This window comes from Aspergillus saccharolyticus, assembly GCF_003184585.1.
Source record: "Aspergillus saccharolyticus JOP 1030-1 unplaced genomic scaffold BP01scaffold_65, whole genome shotgun sequence".
Lineage (NCBI taxonomy): Eukaryota > Fungi > Ascomycota > Eurotiomycetes > Eurotiales > Aspergillaceae > Aspergillus > Aspergillus saccharolyticus.
Window position 1 is genome coordinate 43360 of NW_020290675.1, and position 21377 is coordinate 64736.

The 21377-nt window shown below is 52.6% G+C and overlaps 7 protein-coding genes across 7 annotated transcripts; 4 read left to right on the top strand and 3 right to left on the bottom strand.

Moving 5' to 3' along the window:
* The first annotated feature begins 5729 nt into the window (after nucleotides 1–5729).
* BP01DRAFT_361147 (uncharacterized protein) lies at nucleotides 5730–6702 on the top strand. Its single transcript, XM_025576080.1, has one exon. The coding sequence runs from the start codon at nucleotides 5990–5992 to the stop codon at nucleotides 6554–6556; it is 567 nt and encodes a 188-aa protein (XP_025426543.1). The 5' UTR covers nucleotides 5730–5989; the 3' UTR covers nucleotides 6557–6702.
* Nucleotides 6703–8112: 1410 nt separating this feature from the next.
* On the bottom strand, nucleotides 8113–10315 carry BP01DRAFT_361148 (GMC family oxidoreductase). The gene has a single exon (XM_025576081.1). The coding sequence runs from the start codon at nucleotides 10061–10063 to the stop codon at nucleotides 8315–8317; it is 1749 nt and encodes a 582-aa protein (XP_025426544.1). The 5' UTR covers nucleotides 10064–10315; the 3' UTR covers nucleotides 8113–8314.
* A 1653-nt stretch (nucleotides 10316–11968) lies between these two features.
* BP01DRAFT_387231 (uncharacterized protein) lies at nucleotides 11969–13592 on the top strand (the record flags this gene model as incomplete). The annotated part of the gene is made up of 2 exons (XM_025577724.1): nucleotides 11969–12108; nucleotides 12176–13592. 2 exons carry the CDS (start codon nucleotides 11969–11971, stop codon nucleotides 13590–13592), a joined length of 1557 nt encoding a protein of 518 aa, XP_025426545.1.
* Nucleotides 13593–13987: 395 nt separating this feature from the next.
* On the top strand, nucleotides 13988–14926 carry BP01DRAFT_377747 (ribonuclease P subunit p20 family protein; the record flags this gene model as incomplete). The annotated part of the gene is made up of 2 exons (XM_025577018.1): nucleotides 13988–14084; nucleotides 14190–14926. 2 exons carry the CDS (start codon nucleotides 13988–13990, stop codon nucleotides 14924–14926), a joined length of 834 nt encoding a protein of 277 aa, XP_025426546.1.
* Nucleotides 14927–15820: 894 nt separating this feature from the next.
* Nucleotides 15821–18102, bottom strand: BP01DRAFT_369788 (putative cytoplasm to vacuole targeting Vps64; the record flags this gene model as incomplete). The annotated part of the gene is made up of 3 exons (XM_025576565.1): nucleotides 15821–16384; nucleotides 16418–16912; nucleotides 16990–18102. The coding sequence occupies 3 exons, from the start codon at nucleotides 18100–18102 to the stop codon at nucleotides 15821–15823; spliced, it is 2172 nt and encodes a 723-aa protein (XP_025426547.1).
* An 878-nt stretch (nucleotides 18103–18980) lies between these two features.
* On the top strand, nucleotides 18981–20125 carry BP01DRAFT_361153 (MGR2/ROMO1 family protein). Its single transcript, XM_025576082.1, has 5 exons — nucleotides 18981–19179; nucleotides 19264–19290; nucleotides 19357–19386; nucleotides 19443–19533; nucleotides 19613–20125. Exons 1-5 carry the CDS (start codon nucleotides 19125–19127, stop codon nucleotides 19734–19736), a joined length of 327 nt encoding a protein of 108 aa, XP_025426548.1. The 5' UTR covers nucleotides 18981–19124; the 3' UTR covers nucleotides 19737–20125.
* A 156-nt stretch (nucleotides 20126–20281) lies between these two features.
* On the bottom strand, nucleotides 20282–21206 carry BP01DRAFT_351087 (YoaK family protein; the record flags this gene model as incomplete). The annotated part of the gene is made up of 2 exons (XM_025573824.1): nucleotides 20282–20880; nucleotides 20975–21206. The coding sequence occupies 2 exons, from the start codon at nucleotides 21204–21206 to the stop codon at nucleotides 20282–20284; spliced, it is 831 nt and encodes a 276-aa protein (XP_025426549.1).
* Nucleotides 21207–21377: the final 171 nt, after the last annotated feature.

Genomic DNA, 21377 nt, shown 5'->3' on the forward strand with positions numbered 1-21377 from the left:
ACACACACACACACACACACACACACACACACACACACACACACACACACACACACACACGCGCGCGCGCGCGCGCGCGCACGCTTTTCTCTCTCTTTCCAGAGTGTCAAGTGACTGGACTTTTGGTCACGCCTGCATTGCAAAATTTCCTTGAGCAGGGGAAGGGGGGCAAAAACAGGCAATCAGTTCTTGAGGCATCCCGATCATCACTCTTCTGTCAGTCACTCAGCCTCGAGATCATCCAATGTTACTCCAGTTGATGAGTATCAAACTACCAGCATAAAGGAATCCGACAGGCTGTCGTCTAGCGTGGGCGTGCCTGTCAATCCTGGTGTCAGGCTCCTTCAAGTGAGGGTCCCGACGGTGACTTTCTGGGACTATCCGTGGGTCTCTCAATCAGGACACGCAATCTATTCCAGATGGGTACCTTAGGTAAAGTATCGACCCTCCACTGTCAGGAATACACCGTGACACACACTCCCCATAAGGCAATGGCACTCACAACTTATTTTGGTCATTGACATGCGAACGGGAAGACTACGTGCAGGACACGGATCACAGAGTTTCAAAATAGCATCGCGAGTTGCGTCATACACTTATGAGGCTCCTGGGTGTATTGCGTAGGGAGAGTACTGTGTAGCACAGATCAGAAACCCTAAAAGCAAAAGTCTCTCGGTTTTCCATCACTCTGCCTCTATCACTGCGCCTTCACTCCGTGGTACTCGGTGGTCCTCCACCGGGATGACGGCGGCACCCGATTTGCCTGCTATTGTCTCTGACCTGAAACATGATCCCGACCGTATGAGTCCGAACCGGATGTGAGTGGGATGGGGAATTGGGTAATTAATGAATGGGACCTGAATCTTACTCCGTCCGAAGCATTGAACTATCGCACCGTGCACGAGACTATGGCTCGTCCTACCTACTGCGTTGGTGTTGGGGGACGAAAGTACCGCCCAATGAAGGGATATACTAGTGATTTAATATCTATACTACCACTGACACGGTGGAGCGACCACTCTCGAACAGGTCGCGGCCCCCAATCGCCGCACGATAGATCTAGACAGAGACAACCCTCTCCTCCCTCCTGCAGCTCAACTTCAGCTGCTAACAAAGATGACTCATTCCCTTTACGATTGGGGTGGGTTCCTCTAATTCTTGTTCTTGCATTGGTGCTGTCTGCAGCCTGCCTGAATCGAACTAACTGGACTACTGTCTGTACCTTTAATCCCCACGAGGGGATGCAATAGCCTCATTGGAAGGCAAGCGAAAAAGCAAGCAACTCAGGACAGGATCCTTCCATTTGCAATGATAAATCCCACATCGAAGCAGACATGCCAAGGAGGACACTTTACCGAGCCATTTTCTTTTACTTTCCTCTACTCCGTAAATCCTCCTTGAGTTGCCGTTGTTCGGTTCCGAGAGGAAGTATGGGTTGGGTGATCTTCATCGTCAATGGGTGGAGAAGGCCTTTCTGAAACCTCTCAAGACGGCGATCGATAATGTCAACCCCCCTGGAGAAAAGTCTATTTCTTGCTTGCCGAATGGTCAGGATCCAATCATCGTTGGATCCTCGAAATGTCTGTAGTTGTTTGCCTGACGATTGACGTACGATGGATAAAAGCAAACTGTCTAATCGACGCCTCCCTAGACTATTCGCTCATGATCGACACGGGGGATCAAGCCGACGGGTAAGTCACAGAAAGCCATCGCATCCTAGGCATCCGAAGCTGTCATTCGCGTAGGCTTTCTCTTAGAATGTTTGACTTCAGCTCCTCTGTTGCTAAATTCACGGCTGTGATCGATGTATGAGGTACTGCGTTAGCCTCGCGCTCTCTTTCGACGGAAGCCGCTTTATACAGGAACCGACCTCGGAAGAACTTCTAAATATTGTACTCCGGACAGTACGTCCCGGTAGATCATTCGGCTAATTCTTTTCGATACACATATTTCATCCTTTTTTTCGGAAGAATGTTCAGCACGAAATACACTAGGCAAGGAAAAGCACATATTTATTGCTTATGCTTTGCATTCGGCTGCAAGTCGTCAGGGCCTTTTCACACGGTGTCGGTGAGACTCTTTCCCGTGCCGTTATATGCACTGCGCCTGGGACAAACACCTCGAGTGTTCGAGGCAGGGGAAACACATGTAGGCACTTTTCCCATCCGATGACATGACGTGTAGGGGGCAGCAGGTTTGACTAGAGCAATTGAGTAGCTGATTCTGTAATGCCATTGGTCACTGCTTTCTATCTTTGTCGTCCAATACTATTGTGCATCGTGCAGCATTCGGGGGGTTTATGTAATTAGGTAGTTAACTAACTTACCCTCTGCACGTGAGTAAGAAACCAGAGAATAACGAAAAAACAAAGAGAAACTGTGGTTAACCGCGCTTGAGGCGGCCCTAATCCTTGCTCAGCTGCAAGATGTGAAGAACGTGATAGAATGTCATCTGCAGACAAGGAGCTGGTGTGGTACTACAGCCAATTCACAAATCACAGATTCCGGGTACTCACACTAACTTGACGTTCCCTTTACTACGTACCCCGTACACCTCTCCAACATCCCCCCCCCCTCCTATCCGCTTCGAAATACACCTAGCCCTTCAAAATCAGCCTGTCTGACTCCTCAAAACAAGTGATCCTCTTTGCAATCGTCCCCGGAAACTAATGCGCCAGACGAAAACCTAGTTTTGTCCGCGACTCTTCGCTCTCTCTCCCCCTTTATACTTCCTCCGCGTCCACATATGGCACCGCCCGATAAGACCCCAGCGTGCGCACAAGTCAATCGCTGTAAACTCCTCTGCTGCATAGTTCTCACCACCCTCCGACGGCCGCACCACTGCCACATCCCCCAACACTCTTGACGACAAAGCCAATCCCTGGTGCCGTGGTGCGAGAAGAATCTGCCAGGCGGCTCGAGGATTGCGGCCCCGTTGAGCCGCGCCTTGATCTCGTGTTTCATTGCCCAGTTGTCGTAGTCGCGGAGGTGGAAGGGGTTCGATGTAGTCCGCATCTTTGTAACGTGTTTCCTGCTGCCGAGTCCGGATCGTCTGGATCAGTGGTGGTGGTGGTGGCAGTACTAGCCGTGACTGGACGGTCGCGGATCAGAAAGCACTGCAGTTATACTTTTGGGCTGCGGCGGTAGCCCTTTTCCCAGTCACTCGCTTGGCAGATTGAGGAGCAAGAATGCGCTTGGTTGGTTGGGTGGCAGCCAGTACAGCGGAGAAAGTGCCGGCTCTTGGGCAGGTGCTGCGGCTGCATCTGATTGTTGTGGTGGTGGACATTTAGAACTACCGTACTGAACAATTCTCAGTTTCGTCATCTCTGGGGAGCCCCCTTAGTTGGTGATGATGACGAATCCCTTTTCCTTGATGAAGCTTACGGCTGTTAGATAAATACATATAATCCTCGCCTAAAAGCCAAGAAACGCGAAGAGCGCGGCAGGAAGGAAAAGGTTTCATAGTTCACTGTGAAATAGGTTAGTCTGATTGTGTTTGTTACTGTGAGGGGGGGTCTGTTATACGAACGGTTTCCGCAGGCTCTTAGTATCTGGATCTTATACCTTCATCGACTCAGTGTATAGTTTTTGATATTTGGAATCGGTGAGCCGTTTATTTGACAGCTGCATTGAAACGGTGGTGGTTTTAGTGCCCGGTGCTAAACTAAAGCTTGTTTGAAGCATTCCGGCCCAATAAGCGGTGCACCTTAGCGCGCTGCTACTATGCCGGAGTATATACATCCCATCTTTTTCGGCCAGATGTAGGTAGTTTGTCTTAATGCTGAAATCACCCCCGACACTTCTCCCGTGGTGACACACAGGCCAATGATTTGTGCTTTTGAGCCATCTTGTCTATCTGATGCCCAGAATATGCATATACTCTTGCCATTCGCTCTTGCAGACTCAGTGCCAAGTGCCAGAACTACTTAGAAGTCGGATAGTCATGTCCAACTGACAGGCCGTTATGACCCGACAAGCAAGCTACTCAGGCTACTCAAATGGGCGACCTTGAATCATGAAAACTAGATCATGTGGCCAGACAACGGCAGAATTCAGACTCTCTGAGCGTAAGTCCGGCACAAGACCAAGTCTATTTTCACGGCATGAGTAGACGAGTTCGAATATAGCAACTGGAAGTCATAATGGCAGGATAGCCACTCTCCCGTTTAAAGATTTCTGAGGCATGGAATGTCACTAATTCGAGATTCTGTTATCCGAGTTGTCTACTTGCTGCATGTTCAGATAAAAGCGACCTTTCATTCCAAACCATGCATATGCATTTCACGACAATAAAAGTAACTGGATTGAGAGACAATCGATCGACCCCTGCATGGGGTGCAGATGATGCTAGAATCACCCAGTATTAAACAAGTGCCTGCTGTGATGCGTGATAATATGCAAGGCATGTGTGCCACTCACGCAACTTGTTAGTAGTGGAGGAGCCTTGCCGAGTACTGCGGCCATCATCTTCTCTCCCTAAATTTGACAACACCCCGCATACTCACGGAAATCCACGGCAACAATCCTTTCTATACAACTTCGAGGATAAAGTTTGGTGATTTGCCTCCTCCATTGCATCATGGATCACCAAGCCCTTTATTAGGTTCGGATCGACAGCATCGTGAGCAAAGGACTCTCAACTCGTGGTTCGTGTCAATCCGACGATCACTGGGGTTGTTGTTTCGAGAAGACTCTGGCACGACGTCATTCCAACTCACAGGATAGGGCTGATCGCTGTCACCGGTGTCAGAAGGTGGAGGCTGAATCGAGCAAGAAGTGCATCGGTGGTGATGATCCCACTGAAAAGCTGTGGACGGATACGTAGAGTTACATTGGTGTCACAATGAGGGAAGGGAGTCACTGGAGAGTTCCAGTGGCTGACGGGTGGCTGACTCCGTTACGGGACCTGGCGGAAAGCCACCATAGCAAGGACCAATTCTAGTTAATCCCTGACCCTCAAGTATGAACCAGAAACACCGGGGAGTGCTCCGGTATTGGGTACTAAGGCATTTGGCTCTTGGGTGATAACAGCTTCATGTTGCTTGTGAAAACGCTGACAAGCATCGATTACTTCATTGACGGGTTTGGCTATTCTTATCTGGTCATTCCATTGCTTCTACCGTCGTCGACACGCGGCCTTTTGTGGGTTGTAGAATGAATCCTGACAATTCTCAAGGGGGCGGATAGTCATTTGGAATTTATGGCCTTACGCGATGCATATGAGAGTCGTCGTCATGGACTCGAGTCTTACTATGCCATAATTGGATGGGAACGGGGCTGCTCGGCGATAGCAGGTTCTCTAAGAAGACCTCTCTAAGAGAGAGATTAAAGCGGAGCGATGGAGTGGAGTAATCAAAACTACATCTCGATCATTGAGCACTAAGTAGAAGATCTATCGAGGGGTGAGATTCTCTCAGCGGCGGGACGCAGTCCCGGTAGCAGGTGATTTCGTGAGGATCATGAAACGTGACAAAAGGGGACGAACCAATGTGCTCTGAAACCCCCTCAGGAGTCTTGCAGCTTGCGGAGAAAAAAGAGAGCCCAGTGATTACTGTGGGGCGGTGGTTTCTCTGGGAGGGGAGGGGCTTACGAATCAAAGCATTTACAAGGGCGTTGCAATGATATCAGGAATGTCGGGCAGGGCAGGGCTGGTCGCCACGCTCACTAAGCACACAAAACACAAGTTGCTCATTGCTCACACATTCCACATGCGCGTCGATTGAGTTCATGTCTGACGTTACAGCGGGGGAAAGCCCTGCGCTTCGCAAGCTCGACTCCATGGTCCAACCATGGGTTATTCCTCGTGCAGTCCAAGGTTCGAGAAATGATGTTGACGATATCGACAGTTTGGACCACGACCACAGCACGACGATTTAAACATAAAAGCCATCATGGCCCGCTTGACTCGGAGCGCATCCCCTCTCAAGCACTGGACTACATTCCAATAAGCAAGAAGCAAGACTCCAATTCAATCTTTTGAGCTCTCCTCAATGTCATCCTCAACTGAGTTCTTCCGCATCCCCGCGGCGGTCATTCGTCGCACCGCGCCTCGTCTCAGTTCCACCCTCGCTCCCCTGGCCAATAGACCTGCCATCCCAGGGAAGCTGGCCGCCATCTCGCGTGGGAAACTCCAGCGCGAAACCGAGTCTCAAACCCCAGACCTCCGCCGGTGTCTGGGTCATCACCACATCTTCCGTCGCTGTGTCGCAGCTGAAGAAGAAGACAACGCACGATACCGTCGCGAAACCTACTTTGACGACGATGACCTGGACGGGGAATATCACCACCACTCCACAAACCGCCGCCATAATTCCGAATCCACCCCGATCCGAACTCAGATCACCAAGGCTGTCAAGGCCATGGTGCGACGTCGCGATGCCGAGAATAATGCAGTGCCCGACAACGGGCTAGTGCGCATGGCCTCTTCACGCGCCTCCGAGAAGCAGCGACTCTCGATTAAACACAGTCGCCATCATCTATCCCTGTTCGGTTTGCGACGACTGATTGCATCTCAAGCGACAACCGTTCCGCTGCCGCAAGTGCATGTTGCGGCATAATCCTATTGCAGGACATGTGGTCTTGACAACGATGGACTGCGCAGCGACATCGTTTCTCTTTTCTTTTTTCTATTTGAAGCGCAGCGATTCTGGAACGATTCATGAAATAATGAGTATGATGCTATGTTTTGTGATTTATAGCTATATCCTGTTGTATATATACCAGTGTCTCAATGAGTGAGGATCTGTATTATCATCGAAATATCGACTGAACAAATTTCCTTAGACATTATCCTTCTTGCCCTTGGGAGGTCTCTCTTCCATGCGAGGAGCATCCTTGGTCCTCAGTAGTCTCAGTGAAGTATATTCTTCTCCTGATGTTATACTTTACAGTTGCATCACCTACCAATAAAAAAAAGGGACAACCCTTCGATCAAGCATACATATTGAACAGCAAGGCCCATCATTTCCCACCTAGGAACCGAAGCTACTGCTAAGTCTCTGAAGTGCTGCACATAGCAGCTCGCTTTGTATGTTGGCTGACAGGAATCCACCGAATACCCTGAAAGCTCAGATCCAGCTGATGCAAGGCAACAAGAGATTAAGCTTGACCTTGCTGCCCAGCCCGACCCCTTTTTCTCCAGTTGGCTAGGCCAGTCTGTTTCTCAGTCGTGTCGCGTTTTGTTTATAGTGCTCAGCAATAACAATATTGGCAGCATGGCTAATCATGAATCAGAAGGCAAGGGGGGGAGCTGATATACTGCACGAGCTCATGATCAGAAACAAGGTTGAGTGAGATGCATCTCCCTGGGCCAAGCACTCCCTTTCCTCACAACTTTAATATGCTCACTGTTTTCCCCGAAGCACCTCGATTGCGGTCCCATGCAGCTCTAAAAGTACCATTTCCGGGCCAACAATGTGTCTTAGAATCATCTAAAGAGAGTTGAAGATCCTCAAAAGCACACTTGTCGCGCAGCTGAAATTCGCATGGGGCGAGTTGTTCTGTTCTTCCCTTTATCCATAACGGCTCTGTCAATCTCGGTTTCGACCGACACCATATCAGCATAATGATGAAATCTACCATAGGTCTTCTCCTCACGCTTCTCGCCACGATGACAGCGGCCGATTCCATTCCTTTGGAGCGACCGGACATGTGCACCAGCATCGAGTTGACGTGCAATGCGGAGGTGACAGCCCCAACTTAAGAACATAAGTGTAAGGCTGTGCTACTAACCACAAATTTGGAGACTGTAGCAAGTCAAATGTGAAGACCACAATGCATACGATGGGATTAGTGCATGCCCGCAAGTTGTTCCATGGAAGAGCTGTCTCTGCGATGATGTAGGCGATTTGACCCTTCAATCTTCATCGATGTGAATATCTTGCTGACGGTCGTACTTGTGGGGGGACAGGTTGCTGAGCTTTGCATGGTACAGTATATGTTTTCCTTATTGCTTACTTATGCCACTACTCTGATTATTCTTATTTGCAGAAAAACGCGGGATGTTACTAGACACGTAACTACGGATATGGGCGATCCTTTTGATGAATACTAGCTCATCTCAGACGAAGGGTGTCCACAGTGCTTATTTTTGGATTAAAAAACAAGGGGGGGGGAAGTGAATGGTGATGACCTTAAGAGCTTATGGCAACATTCTCGGAAACCATAGGTTGGGCGGGCAAAGAATTAGTAGAACAATATCGATTTGTTCCATCTTTCTCTTCCCTAGACTATCGCAATTCTCAATCAGATGTTGTTATCATTTTCCAGCGGCATATCATGAACAACTTCACCCATCATAATCCTCCCCATCATTGCTACCGTCCAGCCTGGATCAGATCAACCGCCTTTTCAGCCACCGCATACACCGTCGCCATTGGATTTGCGTACGGAATCAAGGGAAAGATACTGGCGTCGACGACGCGCAGATTCGTTGTTCCGTACACTCTCAACTCCTGGTCGACCACTCCACCCTTCGCGCGGGGCAGCATGGCCGCCGTGCCGCATGGGTGGTTGGTGGTGATTGCTCGCTCGCGAAGTAACGCCTTGATAGCCTCCAAGTCCTGCAGAGGAACCTCTTTCATCGCGGCAGAACCATCGATGAACGGCCGCAGAGCCGGAGCAGTGGAGATTTCCAACAAGCTCTGCACGTGTCGGGCCATGAGCTCGACATCCAGCGGGTGAGTGAGACATTGCGGATCGACCTCAACCTGGTTGTTCCGACCAGTGTCCGGGCTGCTACTACTGCTGCTACTACTGGTGATATGGACCCTGCCCCGGGATAACGGGTAGCAAGGGATCGCAACGAGAAGTGCAAAGCTATTGGCGGGATCGGCCGTGAGTATCATGCACGCGGTGGCTTCGTCTGGGTTCTCGAGGATGGTCTTGCGGATGGCCGATTCCGCGTGGTCCACACAAGCAGAGAGATGGCGGGCAGCGAGTGCCGCCTCCTCGCCTGTCCGGACAAATGCAAAGGCTTGGATACCCGGTGTGAATTTGGTGCCGCTATCATCCGCCGGCGATTGCGTGAGCCCGACGGGCTGCGCATAGCAGATATGAATGTGTAGATTCTCCCCCACGTTGGGATTGACGATCACAGGGGCGATGCCGTGGCGTGTGAGAATGGTCGGATTGCCGATTCCTGAGTACTCGAGCAGCTGAGGCGTCTGATACGCCCCGGCTGCGAGGATCACCTCTCTGGTCGCTTGAACTTGGGCTGCGGTCCCATCGGCCAGACGGAGTTTGACGGCTGTGGCTTGCACGCTGCTCTCGGCCTCATCACTGTCGGTACTGTTCTTCGACAGTAGGATCTGCTCCACCGTGGCGCCAGTCACTATCCGCAGGTTGGAGCGCCGCGCCGTCTCCTCCGGCTGGGGGCGGCGGTAACGGGTGTCGGCGCTGCTCCGGAGCCCGGAAGCTGGATTGACAGTCGCCGAGTAAGGCCGAGTCCCCACCGTCGCTCCTTCAACTACCAATTCTGGCTGGAACGCATAGCCCTTTGCTGTAAATGCCTCGTTCCAAGCATCGAGAAGCGGGTGGTTGCTCTTTTCTGTCAGAGTCGGATAGCTGACTTGGATGGGACCGTTGGCCGACTCTGTTTCGTCCTTCTGCATGTTCATCTCCCCTTGCTCTCGCAGCGCGGTAAGCTCAGGCGGCGCGAACTCTGTGAAGCTCCGCTGCAGATATGGTCGTAGGTTGTCCCACGACCAGCTGGTGTTGCCCATGGCATTCCATGCCTCCATCCCAGCAAGAGAGGGCGGTACAAACATGCCTGTGTTGATGGCCGCAGAGCCTCCGAGGACTTTGCCCGCTGTCAGGGCTTGTTCGCGGCCGTTGAGACCGGGCTGGCTCACGGTTTTGAATTGCCAGTCGAGCTCGGACCCGCACAGCGTGAGCCACAAGGAGGGGTCCTGTAACCGAGGGTCTGCGCTTCTATCAGGCCCTGCCTCTAGAACCAGGACTTGAATCGTTGGATCTTCGGATAGACGGCTGGCCACGACTAGGCCGGCCGTCCCCCCGCCGACAATGATATAGTCGGCACTGGAGGGTAGAGCGACAGACTCCATGAGAGCAAATTGAGACTGAATTGGTTTCGCAACTTTCCTAAGAGGTGGGTGACGCGTTTGAGGTGAGTTAGTTGAAAGATTACAAAGGTCGGACCTTGAGATCGGATGCTGCCGGTATATGTAGAGCTCTCATCTAGTGCAATACTAGTACTACTAACTAGTTATGTCAAGCGGGTGGTCAATCTAGCGCAGCAACAGATGATCAGCGACGATTAGGTTGCGAATTAAACCCAAGAGCAATGTCGATCAGAGGTCTGACTAAGAATAGACGAACAGATGAATGAGATGCAAGAAGCGAAAAGAGAGGATGGCCAATGGCTGCATAGACACTTGCCCTAAGCTTTCCCGCGAGATACGCGGAGCGCATCGCGCTATAATCTCACCTCAGCAACGAAGCCAATCATCACACACTGAGACATACTTAACTCAGGTAAGTGAGTATCCACTCATCAAAGGAACAAGGAATACCACCCATGGCCCCAGCTCGCGTTATCTCCGAAGACGCGATTGATCTCCTTCCACGCGCAGCCATCGCAATAGAGTCAACCACCTGTAGTTAACCACACCCAGACATGACAAAGCAAGACTCTGCTGCTTGATCGACTCGGTTGACCACCGTTTCTGACAGCCTTCCTCTTCTTCTTGGGCGAAACGATTCAAAAGCATTCTGTGTGACCAGATTCTCCCAGGAAACACCACGGTATCGAGTGCCAGATGCAAGGGCAAGTCTGTCCAGGAGGAATTGGCTTTTCTCAAGGGCACAAAGAGATTGTTAGGAGCAAGCATTGCCGAGTATCTTTCAGATCTCTCGAGCTCTCTCTCCTATGCTGACCCGTCCCAGCTCTTCTCGTGATTCCATGGAGTATTGTTGTCGAAAGACATGGCCGCTGTCTCTCCCTGCGTTTGGCATTGTTAGGAGACTTGTGTGAAGAAGGTTAGAGCTGTCTGATTTGCTGGTTAATATCATCACCGTGATTCACCTCGTAGCTGCAGAAGCCGCCTCAGAAGATAAGAAGAGGACTACCACTTTTCTCGTCATTCGCCCCGTGGCGATCGCAGCAGTAATGCTGGCCTTGCTTGGCAGTTCGTTCCTCATGGGGCAACCATGTCTGGCTCCCGTGGTTCTTGGGATTATCTTGTCTTCTCCTCGCCATGTTGACGGTCCCAGTGGAACCCCATGCACCCACTACCCCAAATGCTGTACGTGAGAATACTCTTCTGGAGTAAAATTGGGAGTTCGCTCAGGTATGTCGCCAGCACTTTGGCTTCTGAGGAGATGTGAAGAGGCTGACTAGATAGATAGGCGAATTTCCTGTGGGCCTTAGTAGACAGCGAAACGAGATCACCACGACCGGGGTACAGCCGAATACTTTCGACAGAATGAAAATATCATCTGAGTGAGTGAAACTCCCCTCGCAATAAACCCCCAAGAATCCCCCCCCCCCGGCCCATGCGGCAAGCGGAGCACAACATCTCACAAGATAAGCCAACCCCGCATCCAAGCGCCAACTCACCACCTCCACCTTCCACCTCATCCTCACCACACAATCTGAAACCCGCCTAACGCACCCACCACAGTCAAGTTCAGGCAACATGCTTCCATCAAATGAACATCCGTGGACCGTGCAAGGCGAAACACCGTCCCCGGAACCTTAGTCATTGATGTGGAGGGCGGCCATTGGTTCCACGATGAGATGAACAGCTCATAAGGCAGAAACTGGGTCTTTGTGTCATGCTCTCTTGACTGGGGAGTGGGGAGGTATAAGCTCTCGCTGCCCCTGGAGAGTGTCAGGGTAAGGAGAATATCCTCCGAAAGTTTGTTGAGTTGTGAAAACGAGGGTTATACCTCACAATATTACGACGCAAGAAACGAACAAAGGCAGCATTTGACAGTCACTGCAAGCAATGGCCGTTCAAAGTAACGGCCACGCCACCAGCAACGGCACGCATGGCCCATCCGTCCGATTTGCACCACCCAAAACCACATCGTCATCACGGATGAACACATATCTGGACCTGGATGAATACGACCAGCCTGACTCCTCGTACGTGTGTGCCTCATCTCTCCCTATCCCTAGCCCTAAAACTGAAAACCCCCACCCGACAAAACAGCCCCTACGAGTCCCGCCGCATCATCGTCCTCCTCGGCCCTCACGAACGCCAATATTCCATCCCAGAATACTACCTCCGCCAATCCCCCATCTTCACCGACATCCTCCGCACCTACCCGCACTTCATCACCAAGACCGTCCCCTGCATCCCGCTCCCAGAGGTCGACGACGACATCGTCCACACCGTCGTGCACTACCTCCACACGGGGAGCTACCAGACCCTGCGCCCCGCCGGCGGCAGCGACTGGACCAAGACCGAGTACCGGCGTAGCGTGCTCGTCTACGGCGTGGCGGCCAAATACGAGCTGGTCGGGCTGCAGACCCTGGCACGCAAGTACCTGCAGAAGCTTGACACCCATCTCAGCATCTTCGACGTGCTGGGGGTGGCCCGGAAGGTGTACGGCGGGAAGGTGATCCCGGACTACGACCCCTGGTTTTTTGATGATTATGTGCGCGGGAAGATGGCCGACGCATTTGTCGAGGACCGGGACCTGTTCGAGCGGCCCCGGTTTCAGTATCTGCTCGGCGCGGAGACGGGATTTGATCGGTTCTTGGTGCAGGCGCTTGTGTCCATTTACGAGGCAAGGATTCAGGAGCTGGAGAAGCGGGCGATGAAGAGTGGGATGCAGAGGTCGGGGTACGAGGGGATGATGACTGGTGGTGCTGGTGGCGGTGGTGGCGGCGGCGGGCTGGAGGATATTGCGGAGGAGTATCCGGATGAGCGGGCTGTGTCGGTCGACGAGATGATCGATGGGGAAGAAGAGGAGGAGGAGAAGGAGGAGCGGTATGAGGGACAGACAATCCTGGAGAGACTGGAGGCGCAGATCAGAGAGCGCCCACCATCCAGTGCCCATGATGTATCGGAGGGATATCCCGTATCGGTGGCCGAAGAGCCGATAGAGGAGTACTCAGAGGCGCCTACTGCACCCACGGCCGCCCACGAGGCGGAGTATGCAGACGAGCTGCCGGCCGAGAGGTACGCGCCTGCCGAGGAGGCGATCGTGGAGGAGGAGGCTATCCCCAACGATGAGGGACATCAGGCTGAACCACACGAGATCACCGCAGATGACTCGTGGAACGACGGGTGGGGGAATTGGGCGGCCCGCACGCGCGAATGGGGGTACACGAGCGCTATCCATGAGGAGCCCGGCGCCGCCGACCCCGGCGCCCCCGACCCCGTCGCTGACCCAGATCTTGCCCATGAACGTGTCCCAGAGCCTGTTGCAGAGGAGCCGCTCCCGGATTATGCAGAGGTTCAGCCGGTGGTGTCGGAGGATCACGCGCAGCAGGAAAACAGGTCCGTTAAAAATGGCAAGAAGAAGAATGGTAAGGAGCGGAAGAAGAAGAGCACGATGAGTCGGACGAGGGCGTTGTTCTCGTCGACGGAGGAGCAGCCGCGAGAGCAGGCTGTTTTTTAGCTGGATGGTCAAACGGTAGGTATGTACATGAATGGGCGGCGTTAGGCTTAGTCTGGTATGGCTTGAATGATAGGTAGTATAGATGACTCGCATCGGATGGAAGGGTTGTCGTGGTATCGTCTGTTCTCTTGACCTCTTGGCTGCGTACTTCTACTCCGTAGCCAGGTAAACTGACTGCAGGATAACTATAACTACACCATCTACCAAAAGATCCCTGGAGCCAAAAAGCGATAAGATAAGAACCCCCCTAAACCCCATCCGGCCAACCACCCAAGAAATGGCAGGCTCCGTCGCAATCACCTCCAAATCATTCTTCAACCTCTTGCTCAACTTTTGAACCAACCGACAACATCACTGCACCACCGAATAGACACCTCATCAAACGATCCAACAAAATGCCACCACAACAATCCTCGTCAACGACAACAACAACCTCCTCCTCCAAGCTAACCTTCACCAAAAAGAACCAAAACATGACCAAACTCCCAACATGTGAGTCCTATCACTACCTAGAGAAACCACCCCCCCCCCCCTCCCCAACCATCTAAATTCTCAACCACTCCCCGCTCTCTCCTACCACAACTAATATCTACCCAGACGCAAAAGTCCACAAACGCCCTATCCCACACCCCGCCCCCCCAACGCCCTACACCGGCCCCTCGACCCCAAAAACCATCTACGTCTCGACCTCGACCCCGAAAATGAGTGTCGTAACGCGCGTCCGAAAACTCCTCCGCCAAGCCGAGAAGCGCGCGACGGCTGCCCTGCACAACAACGCCTCCAGCCACAAACACCGCGGACGGGCAGGCGCCGGAACTGGGGCCGGATCGCAAGCGGAACTACTGGCGAAAGTGCAGGAGGCGTTGCGGCGGGAGGAGGTGCATGTGAAGGCGACGGGGCGGGCGATTGGCAAGGCTGTGGCGGTGGGGGAGTATTTCCGGAGGCCGCCGACGGAGACGGAGGGGTATAGGGTGGAGGTGAGGACGGGGGGCGTTATGGTGGTGGATGATGTGGAGGTTGATGAGGAGGCGAAGCAGAGGGTGCTAGAGCAGGCGGAGGTGTGGAGGCGGGAGGTGGAGAGTGGGGTTGAGGAAGGGAGTGGGCGGGTGTTGTCCAAGGCGGCTATCAAGAAACGGAGGAGTCGGTTGAGGAAGATGGGAGTAGTGGATGGGCAGGGGAAGGAGGATGAGAAGGTTGGGGACGTTGAGGAGGAGGAGGAGCAGGAGGAGGGGGAGGGTACTGGGGAAGCCGAGGAAGCAGAAGAGGAAGAGTTGCCGGAGTCGAGGACGAGGTGGGTCAACATGGTTGATGTTGTGATTGGGCTGAAGGGCTGAAGGAGGATTCTCTGTCGCGTGGCGAGGGTTCGATATCAGAAGAGAAAGAGGATTGACCACAGTCGATGGGCCAGCCACCACTCATCCGGACCAGGACTGCTATGAGGCTAACTGGGCCTGCAAGACTACCCTACACGGCCTACGCCTCAACACATCGCAAGTCGGCAAAGTCCCGAGCAGACAGCCAAATGAGACAGCAAGGCATGTCCTCAAAGTGCCACATGCTGTCTCAACCCTTAAACAAGCCACATCCAGCTACTTCCAGCTACAGGGCAAGTCAACCCATGATGTCCATCCATTCGTACCTCTAGGTTGAATCATAGGTTCATCTGGAACAAAAATGTCTTGAAAAAAAATGTACACGAAGAACACTTCAAGAAAAGCTAAGCATTCGTCTCGCTGAACTCAAAGAACTGGTGCTATGTAACCTAATACAAAGGCGGGTGTGCCTTACATGCCCTGCTTCTGCCCATGATGGAAAAACATTAACGGAAAATAAACCACTGCTGCCAGGGATTCGTTACTGGAACAACAGGGTACCGACGAAGAAATAATATCTAACAACTGAAAGGTAGCGAGAGTCATGCAGGTTATGCAAAACAACAACTGCATATAAGAGGGGCCGCGAGAAGTGCATAAGGTGAAGAAGGAAACCCCACAGCCAACGCAGAAGCCCTGTTCAGCGTCGGTTCACAGTACACGGGGGAAGAAGAGTCAGAACTATAAATCAATATGACGGGAGTAGAAAATGGGGTAATAAGGATTGATGGGGGTAGACCACAAGGCCACCGGGGGGGGGGGGAATGACAAACTTCGGGGGAGGCCTTTTCGAGATAAAACAATTCAAGCTGTTCGCTTAAAAAAGACAAACATAACATGGTGGCAGGACATTTATCATTTATCCATCTTCTGCCAACCATTTAAATAGGCCATCAGCCCAACACCTAGCAAAACGACTCCCAGCATTGACGCAAAGGGGCCGGACTGCTCCAACACGTCATGCCGGTGAGGTTGCGCGGCGAGTTTCTGATCTGCACCGTCGCTTTCTTTCATGCGAGGTGATGCATCATGCTGCAGCCGGGAGTCGCTAGGCTCAGGGACTTCTTTCTCGGCCACGTTCTCCGCCTTCATAACAGGAGCATCGGCAACGTCGCTCTTCCTTGACTCCTCCAGTTTGGCATCGCTCTCGGCACGCTCCGCGCGCTCTCGTCGTAATGTCTCAATCATCTCCGCCAGGGACTTGCGCGCTTCAGCCGTTTCACTTTGTGCATGTTGTGCCTGTTCTTTGAACATGGTCACTTGCTTCTTCATTTCTTCCATGTCTTGGATCATCGTTTCCAGACGATGTTGGAGGTCATCTGTTCGGATATCCGGCGCTCCCGCCTGCTCAGCTTCGGTCACAACTTCTGCTACAACTCCGGTGGCCGGTTCCTCGACAGACTTGTCTAGCGGCACAGTCTGCGTGGTGTCATTGTCTACATCGCTACACACCGAGGTAGCATGTGCACCATTAGCAAGAGTCCGCCTTTCCAGACTTCGAGCCTTTTCTTCGGCGGATTCGCGAGCAGTACGCTCCTGGAGCAACATAGCTTCCAATTCCTTGACACGGGCGCCTTGAGTATCAAGCTCACGCTTGGCGGTTGACAATGCTTCAATCAGTGAAAGGATCTGACTGTTGTCGCGACTGACAGGCGAGCTGCCACCAAGCTTAGGCTTCTCGGTATCTGAACGCTTCAAGGGGGAGAGGGAGTCTGTGCCATTTCGAGGTAAAGCATCCGGCTTTTCAGGTAGTGGTTGTTGGGGAGGAGGTGCTGGAGGCTCGGAGAATCGTGAAAAGGAGTCTACCCGAGGTATTTTTGGTCTGCCATTGATCGCACGAGAGGCGTTCGTGTCAGGCGGCGAGTGTTTCGCTTTCTCTTTCTCGGGCGGACCGGGCTTCATCAAGGTCGTCAAGAACTCATCGGTCTGTCGAAGCTCCTGAGATTGCTGCTTGGCTTGTTTCATTTCACTCTGATCGTTCAATTAGCCCCCCATTCGGACCGCATGGGCGCACAGTCACCTACCGTGAGTCTTTTGACCACCTGCTCTATTGAGATCGGTGAGTTCCAGTAATTCATCTGACGTTGTTGCTGTAGCGCATTGAACTGGCTGCTGGCTGCACTCTGCGCACTGCGGTTGCTCATAGTACTGCCCGACCGACCGCGAAGCTGCAACATAGGCTGCGAGAGCGGCGACGGGACAAGACCATTGCCGGCGGAAGGGTCCAGATCGCCCAGCGTCAGATCGAGAATGTTGGGAATGGACGCATAAATACCAGCATGCTCGACTTTAGCAGACACCTTGTGATGAACAATCGTCTTCTGATCTTCGCTAACAATATCTATACCGAGCTCTAGGGTATCGTTCTCGCGCAATTCATGAGGATCTGACTCGCGATTCTCCTGAGATAAACGCTTTCCGTTCACAAATGTACCGTTAGACGATTTGACATCACGGATCCAGATCTTGCCGGTTTTGTCGGCCCAAATCTCGGCGTGCTGCCGTGAAAGCACCTTCGAGTCGAAAAATCCATTCACTGGCGTAGGCACTGTCTTGGCGTTAGTCTGTCGACCAATGCGTATTACCTCTGGATAAAAAGGCACGGTAATCTGTTTCTTCTCGAAGGTACCGTTGATAGGCAAGAGGGTCAAAATGGCAGGTGGATCACCCTGTAGGACGCTCGGAGCGCGCAGGCCATTCTGTTGTTGTGAGAGCTGAAACATATTCTGAGACGGGACAATGGATGGTGGCTGATGGACCGCGGTTATGGTGCTAGAGCCCGAAGAGAAGGCTGGCATGGCTTGAGAGGAGGGTGCAATGCCCCTTAGGGATTGCGGCTCTGAGTTCGAGGTATGCCAGAGATTTCTGGAGGGTTTCTTCTTGTTCCAGCTATTTGTAGCCGCAGGTTGTGCGGCGCCTGAATTCTGCTCGGAAAGGGCCACAGTAGTTGAGGTGGAGCCGTTGGATCGGAGGGATGACGAAGAGTTCGATCTCTGGACGGTCTTTCGAGGCATAAATGTCCGAGACACTTCTTCCGCGTCCATTGAAGAGAAAGCACCCTGTCCTCCGCTACCAGTATCAAACCATCCCATGTGAGGCCCCGTTTGCACGCTAGGTGGTGATGCCACAGCAGTCATGGAGACGAATACCGGAGATGGTAGGCGCGGAATCGAGAGAATTGCGGTTCGGGGGGATTTATCACATAGACGCTTGTCCGTTCAACGGTGAATGCGAAAAGGGCAAGAGAGAATCCGATCCGGGCGACAACCAGCAGCTCAGAAATCGTCGCCACAGATTCTCGAGGCGAGAAAATTGTAGCGATGGCTCTCGGGCCGACAAACAAAAAAGGCTGTTGGAGCGCACTAGGACTGTTGCGAAGAGATCACGTTAGCAATTGTTCCGGACAATACTCGATAAACATCAAGCCCCTTCGGAGTCGAGGCAGCAACGCCAGCCGCTGGGCCCCTTAGCCCCTCTTTAATATAAGATAGATCACATTGGACTTACCAGTGCCTCACTTGTACAACAGGCCGAGATCCGATTCACAAGTGGGTTTTGGGGGAAGGGGAGGGGAGATTTAAGAAGGCGCAGTGGGAGGAGACCAGGGAGACGTCAAGGTCTTGGCCCAACCCGAGGAGCGACCGGAAGAAGCAACGGGCCAGAGAAAGAGATGTGTTCAAGGGATACTAAGCAAGATAAAGCCACACGCAGGACGGGAACGCCGCCATGCATAGGCTCTGAGGCCGCCGTAGAATATAAATTCGACGCACAAGGATCACACGATTTTGCGACCAGCTCTTATGGGTGGGTAAAGTAGACGAACCGGCGACATGAAGCGGGAGAGAGAGAGGGAGGAGGAGCCCACCGCATCATCAGCTCACGGCCTCCTCCCCTAGCTTTGGTGCCTCAGGCTATAATACGCACGTGACTTGAACACCACGTGCCTTATGTAATAAGTTATCTTGCAGGCAAAATGCAAATACACGCAAATTAGGCAGGCGGTACCACGTGGTGGTGGGCATCGTCTGAGCCTCGGGTCTTCGCATGCGCTGGAGCTTCGCTTTGCATCTTGACGACGGGAGTGTTCTTCGTGGACTCGTGTACGCTTGATCTATTCTGCTATATCTCACCTTAATCTTGCATTCTCTTATCATTCATCATGCCTGTCGTTGCTGGCCCCCCTCAGGCCCACGGCCCTAACACCTTCGAGAAGAGTAAGTCTCAGCCCATCCGCAGTACAAGCAAAACCGTTGTGGCTGCTCCAGGGTTGTCGAGATATATGCTGATCCATTCTACAGTGAAGATGGGTGCTCTGATGGGTTCCAGTAAGCATTAACTTGTCCAAGTTATCTCGAGTGGCAAGGGCTCTAGCTAACATCATCGCTCATCAGCTGTTGGTGGTATCATGGGCTTCATCATCGGTGAGTCTCTGCGAAAGAGGCAACCTGCGCAAATCAGACTAGCTGACACATTGTAGGCACCGTCACTATCTTCCAATATGGAGCGGGTCCTAACGGCGTCTTCCGCACCCTGGGTAAATATATGCTTGGTTCCGGTGCCACTTTCGGGTATGTTGCTGAATGGCGGCTGGTCTTTCGGTCGGTCCTTCAAAGCAAGTCTCCTGCTAACTCTTCTGTTCATGAATAGCCTCTTTATGTCCATCGGCAGCGTCATCCGTACTGAGGGCCCATACAACGACGCCTGGCTCCGCGCTCGAGGCCCCCCGATGATGCTCCCCCGCCAGAGCCCCCTCCGTCCCATGCGCGATTAAGCGCATTACGCATTTAAAATGGTTGACTGGGAGGTGGTGAGAGTGGCGAGATAGGACGAGCAAATTGTACAATAGCTATTTTGAATGATGGTTCTGCCGGTCACGGTCGTTGATCGCAAATTCAGCGCTTGAGAACTCGACTCGGTGCCGAGCCAGAGCAGCCAGGCCCTGGACAACTATACTGTGTACATAGGTGATACCGAGACGTCTTAGAGCCGTCTCTAGTCCAGGCCTGCACTGCGATGCATCTTGGCGTTATAACAAGGTTGGGTTAATTAATGGACGGGCATGAATGATGACAGACATGTCTTGTATGGTCACCAGAACTACACCATGATGATTGACTGTATAACTTCTCTAGGAAGAAGACATCTATTACTACACCCTCAAGTCTACCATTGTGTCTATGCATGCCCAACGAAATCGCTAAAGAACAACCATGCCCCCCTCACCCCATGAATCCATTATATACAGCGACCCGGCCATCCACCCCCATGCAACCTCTAACTTGTATTACCTCGGTATACACTAACCCATCGCAAACACTACTGCCCATCCTGCTTCTTCGGCGCCCAGACCAACCACCCACACCCAATCAAGAACTTGATTCCCGCGGCCAACCAAAAGGTCGACGCCATACCCCCGTTACTGCGATTCAGCCAACCCCCGACAATAGCCCCGACGAGCAACATCACCACCCCGGCAACGCGGCGATTGCGCTTCACATTCTTGCCGGCAAAAATGTTCATATCCGACGCAATGTCAAAGTACACACTCGTGATGACGACGCTGGGGATCTCGTTGTACCCCAGCGAGCGCGTTGAGTTGATCGAGCCCGCAGACTGGAAGGCAAGCAGCCCGATCGGGATGAGGTCCAGCAACGGGTGGTGCTGGTGGTTGCTGACGTCCGGTTGCGAGATCAGCCCGGCCTGGATGAGCGCCACCGCGATCACGATCAGCGCTACCTGGACCATGAAGGAGGCGAACAGCGTCCCGCGGCGTGTCGGGCCCAGCAGGCGGCCAGCGCGGCTGAAGCAGAAGGAGCCGCTCAGGAAACAGCTGATGGAGACGAGGGATTTAAGCCAGCTGTAGGGGGAGTCGCGGGGGAGGTTGGAGGCGCCGAGGCCGAGGACGATGGTGTTGCCTGGTTGTTTGGCATGGCTCGTTAGTTGTTGTTGTTGTTGTCGCAGTTTTAGACGACATGCATGATTCGGCTCGGTAGTCGTGGGATAGCTTACCGGTTTGCATAGCTAAGAAACACGACCACGCATTGAAGGCAGAACTATCGCACAGACCCGTCAAGAAACACAGCACTACACAGATCAGGTCCGCGTAATTGCTGTCAATGTTCTGCTTCAAATGGCTTTCCTTGCTAGAAATCTGCATTTTGCTGGATTTCTCGGAAGACGATTCCACGACTGGCAGGACCGGAGGTCTACCAGGTTTACCAGGTTCAAAGGACTGAGACATTCCGGCGTAAACAAAAGTACGTACAGTAGCCAAATGGCTGATGTGGGCTGTAGCGACGTCAGAGACAAATAAACAAATGACGAGGAAAGCAAAAAGACTGGGGAGAGAGTGTGAAGGGAACATCAGTTCGGTGGTCGGTTCACTGACGCCCTAAACCCTAAAAATCCCTAG

Excerpts from the sequence above, each read along its gene's own strand:
- BP01DRAFT_361147 (XM_025576080.1), top strand. The coding sequence starts at position 5,990 with ATGTCATCCTCAACTGAGTTCTTCCGCATCCCCGCGGCGGTCATTCGT.
- BP01DRAFT_361148 (XM_025576081.1), bottom strand. The coding sequence starts at position 10,063 with ATGGAGTCTGTCGCTCTACCCTCCAGTGCCGACTATATCATTGTCGGC.
- BP01DRAFT_361153 (XM_025576082.1), top strand. The coding sequence starts at position 19,125 with ATGCCTGTCGTTGCTGGCCCCCCTCAGGCCCACGGCCCTAACACCTTC. Across the intron at positions 19,291-19,356 it reads GGGTGCTCTGATGGGTTCCA|CTGTTGGTGGTATCATGGGC; the intron begins GTAAGCATTAAC and ends ATCGCTCATCAG. Across the intron at positions 19,387-19,442 it reads TATCATGGGCTTCATCATCG|GCACCGTCACTATCTTCCAA; the intron begins GTGAGTCTCTGC and ends GACACATTGTAG.